The following is a 7,229-nucleotide window of genomic DNA, read 5'->3' on the forward strand; positions in this document are numbered from 1 at the left end:
TAACCGCAGTTTCGATCCAGCATCGTTTTATGTGATGTCTCTTGCTATATTCAATTCACTTATCGAGGCCGTTGTGTTTTATGGACGACAAACAAAGTGCTTGTACCTGTATATTGTATGCATCCGACAACACGTCAATCAGCACACTGTGTCAATTGTTATATTCCCTTGGGACACAATGACAGCTGTTCACCGCGACACTTGATCTCAATCAACAGCTCAAAGTAGATGAGCCCCGATTGGTCAATTCCTCTGTTGTGACGATCTCCGGAAAATTAGTGTTATGACGTAAACTATTGATAAGTTAATGACCTCTCTTTGACAGGCGGAGACAGCTCAGAATCCTTTGCGCGCCGCTGTAGCTTTCGCAGGCTTGGCAGCTGGTAAATGAGAAGCAGACCACTGAACAGACCGCGTTATCTTCAAACCGTTCAAAATCTTCGTGAGTCCTCTGTAACCTTCTGTTGTTTCTCCTAAAGTCTTCTTCAACGTCTAGCGAGTCCGTAGGTATAAATTATGTGGATATTTTAAGGACGGCTTCTTGATATTTCAACGTTAAATTTAAAGTGTTGGTGGTGATTGGGCCGACATGTTCTGTCGACCACAGCCAGTTTCCGCAAAGGGCCCGTGGACGAGGAGAAATAGTTTCCGTGACGTTGTATTCTCTAGCGGAAATGCATCTTCAACTAAAAGGGATATCACTGATAAGGACTAGATACTGCTCTGAGTCGAAAGCTTCTTTTCCTCAGAGGAAAACGGAGAGTCTCTCAAGGCCTGCACCGCACCACACGTCGCCATGAATGATGAGTGTCACTGCCCTTTTAATCAAATCGCTCATAGATTCATCACGTGTGCTGCTCATAGCACGTTCATCTTGATCTGTGAATTGGCTGTAATATTCACAAAACATCTTCATGTCATTTTCAGTACTGACTCGTGGAGGCGATACATCTTGTTCAATCTCAGTTGTCTCTTGCTGAATGTGTGAGGTATCAGATTATCTAACTCCAAACCAGTTAAGGCTGATACCAGATTTACTGATGCATCCATTTGTCCCTGTGTTTCCAGGTTCATCTAAATTATATTGCTGATGGCAGATCAGGCAACCTCATCTGATAGCGAGAGACGGACGCAAGAGACGTGTATTACAGGGAAGCGATCTGCTAAGAATAAACTAGGAAACTCGCGGCCATTGAAACACCCAAGTACCTCCGCTAAGAGGTTCGTTAATAAACGGACCGATGTAGTCAAGATGAAAAGCAATGGACGCTTAGTTCATTTCACATCGAGCAAATTAAATGTGACGAGGATCAGACCAATGGCTGAGTTCATCTCTAATTTGCATGTTAACTTTGCGGCCTTCGAATCCAGAGATATTATGCGTGGAAGCCCAATTAGACGGTCTTAATGAATAGAGAAGGGCAGAATTAATAATATCCGGGGTCAACATTTCCTAATTTCTACAAAATACAGACGGAGTGTTATCGAGTACCAAAAGCAGTGGCTATGATCGAGTCAAACATTCTCATTAGCATATACGCACTTATTTGCGATTCGCCTTTGTAATGTAACATGAAAATGATGTCATCCGAAAATTCGTTTACTTTCTTTCAGAATAGAAAGGGAGCTAGCAGAGATTGCCCTGGATCCACCTCCAAACTGCAGGTAAATTTTTAAGCCTCAAATAACACGCTGAACCGCCCGATCTCTTGTTTGGACTAAAAACAATAGAATTGCGGGTTTTGTTTCCTCAATAGCCGGCTTGTTATAAAAATTCCGTCCTCATGTTATATAGATCGACCTTCTTCGTACCAAAACAAGTCCATTTCCTCGACGAGTCAGCCCAAACGCTTTCCAAAAGCACTATCTCGTGAGAGAACAAGATGATCCAAGCTAAATTATTTATTTCAAAAAGGTAAAGCTATTAATCGGTACACGTGGGAGTTAAATGTGTAAAGGCGTATTGTTTTATTTTTTAAGTTTTTTTCCAAGGCGTGTTTCAAGTCGCTACGCATGAATAGCTATCAAACCCTTTGGCCACAAGCCAGACTTTTTCGCGACAACAGGTTCAAAACGGTGATAGATATTCAACTGGAGTGTTGTAATGGTGAACAGCAATGATGGTGAATATGTCATCGATATATCGAAGTCGAAGTAGCGAAACTTTTCACGCAATTTACTGTTGATCGTATGTAAATCGACGGATTTTCATGCCAGCTGCGAAATCTCTCGTATTAAGTTTCCTCGCTGGACTACTTCATGAAAAATACTATTTTTCCCATTTAAATTTTTATAATATTTTGATATGTCCGTACTCCCGTTGAAGGTTTCTGTTCAAGTTACCTAATACAACCTATAAGTCTATGGCGATTGATGAAACTTTCAGTTTTCGGAGTTCGTTGGACAACTTAGCTGGTTCCCCAACTCCGACATTTCCTCCAATATTTAATAGTGGTAATTTCGGCAATTACGTAACTTAAGTCTGCCTGTCGTGCTTTCCCTAGCTATCAGATTGGTAAATATCGTTAAATATGATTCTAACTGTAATATATTGAAATTACCAATATTATATTTTATTCCCTCTCGATTATTCCCTCTCGATTTCTTAACTCAGTAAGGAAGAAATAATGTCACCTCCAAAATATTGTTTTAAGAGTAAAACTTTGTATCAGAGCTATCAGTTTCGTTGGATTTGCCTTCAGACGCCTTTGGAAAACTGAGATACTAAAGAGGCCGTGTCGGAAAATACATGTATCGGGTCGTGAAGTTTTGGGTTCCCAAGATATTGGATTAACATTGTTAAAACCTAGAATTTTCTAATAATGAAATGCAAATAAGTGGCCGGGTATTTTTGCAGAGTTTACCTGTGAAATTTTACTGTGAATTTCTTATCATGAAATAAGTTAACCCCTTTTTAGTTTTAAGGGAGAAAAATGTTGTGGAAGTAAAAAAGCTCAGCTGTAGCCAGTTTTCGAGCAGACAGAATCAGCTCTTGAGTTTACATCCGTCGGACGTTTTCAGGTACTCGGTAATCAGCTGGCTAAAGCAGATATTCTCCTTTGCTTTTGAAAACACACCGAAACAGTGGCAGACACCCACATCAGATTAGTAGCTGTTAAAACAAACTATATTTAGTGAATAATAAGAAGTTGGTGTCAAGCAGACTTTAAACAAAATTAATCTACGTAGAAGGAAGTTTGTTTAATTCTGATTATTTATAATTTCGCGTTACGGATTCAGTCGCGGCTACTAGAAGCAAAGCGTCAAAAACAGTGGAGGCCACAAGTTAAGAGACCCTTTTCGCAAAAATGGCAGTTTTTAAGTTTCTCAGCCGTATAGACTACGATCCTTTTAAATCCGCGATCAAGCTTTGAAAGCCTGTAATTTAAAGAGTGTCTTGCTGTGATTCCTAGCTGGAACCGAACTGTTAATCAAAAACTCAACCGCTTCTGTTGGGGTACTCCGAAAGACGAAAACTTTCACTAGATTAAATAATTCTCTAGCTATCTCAGTTATGGTAGAAGGGTTCTTAGGCTGAGAAGTGACCTGTGAGAATCGAATGATTGTTTTATCATTTATCGTAACCTTTAATACCAGATTGTTTTCCTCACTTATAAACGATTTTTTTTAGGCAGATTTTTACTTTCAGTAAATAGAAAGGGTACTTATGTAAACAAGTGGTTTTGATAACAATCATAGAGTCGTGTTTTGGAGATGGAATGAAGCAAATTGTAAACGCTGCAAGTAGTGGTCCGCCGAACAAATCATGTTAAAATTCGTGTTTAAAGAAACCGTGGATGGTACAGACCGATATAGAACTACAAAGTTTTCGCTGCATGTTTCGAGATTAAGGTTGTAACAATTTTTGATGTCCAAGAGTCGAGAAGTTTTCGTCCATTGTAAGATTCAGGGTATACAGGTAGCCGTGGAAACATATTCAGAGATCCCCAGTTTGCTGTAGTCAGGTTAATTTCGAAAGAGGCACTGACATTAATTTTCGAAAAAATGTAATTTTCTCTATACTTTTTTTGTTTGTTTGTTCTCTTGTATTTTTTTGTTTGGTTAAGTAGAAAAACTAATTACAAATTGCTACTCATCAAAATTGAGAACATGTAGTTTAGTGGGAACTTGATGTAGTTGTGCTCTGTTTTGCGAAGTTGCATGGTTCTATTTCATTGTGAAGATTATCAGTAAGAGCAGTGTCTTAAATGAGGATAGGCTGATGTCCACTAGGTCTCGGTTGTTCAGCCAACAGGGGGATATTGCTATCATTTCCCAGCGGAGAGCTGCTGCCAAAACCAATTTAGTTATCCGCTGGGTAGGAATTTATCAAGTGGACAGAGTGACCCATCTTTTAAACAACCGATGTTGGGTGTGTTATAAAAAGGTTAGAGACTCACATTGGAGACGATATCCCCGACTCTTTGCGAACGATCTTCGTATTGGATACTTGTTGTTGGATATCTATGAAGACCGTCTCCAAGGGAATGGATGAAAACACTATGGGCAAAATCAGGGCTTGGGAAAGTTTGCCTATGGCTTTTCCCTCCTGTCTCCAGTGCTTGCCCTTGATTTCCGAGAATATTGGACGGTTTATTTTGCTTCTCCGAGGAGATTAGAGAATATAGCAAGGCGCACCAAACATTTCCCAAATTAACCTTGCAAAGGCCAAAGCATTTCGAGAATCATAATTGCCAAAATAACTGCAGGGAGTATAATCATGACTTATACTTTCAGCAACGCATGCTTCTGACAACGTCGCACAAGTTTTTCAAGGATTGAGTAGCTATAGTGTGACATCTACCGTGCACCGTATATAGCAGCAGTTTGTGGAATCAGCAGTGAAGTCGTCGAAAACGAGACCAGTTGCAATTACACGTCCCCTAGTTTAACACCTGCCGAGCAAGTAACTCGCAATGTGAGAACTTTCGTGGCAGCAAAATTGCCTCTTAATTTAAGCTGCAAGAAATACTACCGGGTGACGATTTAAGAATGAAGTGGTCCGACGGGAATTTGAACTTTACGACCCCTCTTAGTGAACTGAAGCCTTATCTCATCAAGGCTAACCACAAGCCGGTGTTTTGTGAATGCCTGTGTCCATTTTGAATCTGCGACATTCTCGTCTTCCTGTTAGCCTTGAGAATTGATCTTTGTTCAACAACATCAAGCTTTCATTTTATCACAGCGCAGGACCGAAAGGCGACAACTTGTACGAATGGAATTCCACGATCCTTGGCCCTCCTGGTTCTGTTTATGACGGAGGAGTATTCTATCTTGACATCTCTTTTCCAACGGATTATCCTTTTAAACCACCCAAGGTATGTGAGTGCATACATATTTCATGTGTTTAAAATTATGACGAGGAAAACGAATCCTTGATCATGCAAGGATGCCCGGGCGCAGTAGTGAAAGCACTCGCCTCCCACCAATGTGGCCCGGGTTCGATTCCCAGACTCGGCGTCATATGTGGGTTGAGTTTGTTGGTTGTCTACTCTGCGCGCAGAGGTTTTTCTCCGGGTACTCCGGTTTCCCCTCTCCTCAAAAACCAACGTTTGATTTGATTTGCGTAAATTTGTTGAAGACTAGAGACTTAAATAACGTTTTCACAAGATGACTCGCTGCACAATTAAGGATGATTCTTTGTTGTGCGTACATTTTCTCTCACAATCGAATGTTTATAACAAAGCAACGTAATAAGTGCGTAGATACGGCTTTTTGTTTTGTGAGCGGCAAACAATCAACGAAAAGAGGTTTTTTTACATCCTTTGGAAGTGCTTCCACATAAATTTTCCGATAGTGCAAACTTTCTGTTTGAGGTGAACTAAAAAGTCGCCGGTTCTTCAGTTTCCAATTGTCTGGAGTTGCATTTCAGACGATCTTATCCAAACACTTGACCTCTGATTTAGCCGCAAAATTGCAAATAAACGTCAATTGAGTTATTTTGAATGACAGATTACTTCCTGCCTAGAGCTAATGAGTCCTTGACAATGCTGGCAATCGATGTTAGCCAATATAAAGGATTGAAGAATGAAGGTAGCTATAAGAAATCGAAATTTCAGGTCACACTTGAACACTGGAAATACCGACAAAGTTCTGGTATTCCACGACTCGTTCAAATTGTACAATCACACTGATAGTTTCAATGTGATCTGAACTGCAGAATACTCGTTCTCTATTGTGCTCTGGCAGCGGCATCGTTTGAAGAACGAGGCATATAATAATACTCGCCATTCATAAGGAAATAAGTTGCAGTTCAGCTGTTTGTTTTCCTCTTTAAATTTTCCTTTATCATTCGAAATTTGAACCATTAAAACACCGAATCTCGTTGCATCTTTCCATGGCTGTAACTTGATCAGTTGCTATTGTCAATATTAGCATTTCCGGCAAAATTTTAGACATGAGACGGTGCTAATTAAAAATCTGCTTTTGTTTTTAACAATCTTCTGTTAACCATTCACAAAACATAGCTACTCCCAGTAGTTCATGCAATGAAGATTTTTTTTTTTTTTGGTGATAACTCAGTATACTCAGAAAAAATTCGAGTGCTCAACCACGCCGACAAACTTCCGATTACCTTCCGAACTAGTAATCGGAAGGTCGTAGGCTCGGCTCCTGCAAAGAATCCTTCGGATTTTTTCCGAGTATCTCCGAGTCACAACCCAAACATTTATTTCTTCATTCTGTTGGTCTTGTTCGCAGGTATCCTTCCGCACAAGAATATACCACTGTAACATAAACAGTCAGGTTAGTTGATACGAGCCCAGCACTTGTGTGCGGTACTCACAAGATAAAATGGGCTTCACCGCTCCACGCTGACCCATGCCGCACGGGTCCACCCAAACTTTGAGATATTCGACGGCGACGTCGGCCAAAACGTCACCTCAAAATATAACTTTGCACTATCGTAAGTCTCTCGCGATTGTTCTATCTCGTTCACGTCATACAATGTGGGCGAATTATCCTAGAAATAAATTAGTATGAGCGGTTTCAGAGAGCAAATATAGAATGAGAGGTTCAGCTTTGTATGCTGGCGCTGTGGGGTTTCGACAAAACACTGACCCCCGGTCAACTAACCCCCTTACTGACCCCCCTACTGACCCCCCTACTGACCCACTATAAAATCAATGGGAAAATGAATACTGCTTACCTAAGCCTCAACAACCCTTTTTAAACGGCATTGTTCAACAGTATTTAAGTCTAAGCACCCGTTTTAAAAAGGTTAGTTTTCG

General features: G+C 40.4%; 1 protein-coding gene across 3 annotated transcripts in view; it reads left to right on the plus strand.

Annotated features, from left to right (window-relative positions):
• The first annotated feature begins 276 nt into the window (after positions 1–276).
• Positions 277–7,229, plus strand: part of LOC137984756 (ubiquitin-conjugating enzyme E2 E1-like) — a 14,648-nt gene continuing 7,695 nt past the window's right edge. The window contains exons 1-5 of one of the 3 annotated variants that reach the window (XM_068832022.1): positions 277–507; positions 1,069–1,221; positions 1,615–1,665; positions 5,186–5,318; positions 6,700–6,744. In XM_068832022.1, the coding sequence (XP_068688123.1) occupies positions 1,091–1,221; positions 1,615–1,665; positions 5,186–5,318; positions 6,700–6,744 (360 nt within the window). In that variant the 5' untranslated portion in view covers positions 277–507; positions 1,069–1,090. Of the gene's footprint in view, positions 508–717; positions 990–1,068; positions 1,222–1,614; positions 1,666–5,185; positions 5,319–6,699; positions 6,745–7,229 lie in introns of those variants that run through there. The other 2 variants (XM_068832021.1, XM_068832023.1) reach the window with 2 other exon arrangements.

Source organism: Montipora foliosa, chromosome 14 (genome assembly GCF_036669935.1).
Source record: "Montipora foliosa isolate CH-2021 chromosome 14, ASM3666993v2, whole genome shotgun sequence".
Taxonomy (NCBI): domain Eukaryota; kingdom Metazoa; phylum Cnidaria; class Anthozoa; order Scleractinia; family Acroporidae; genus Montipora; species Montipora foliosa.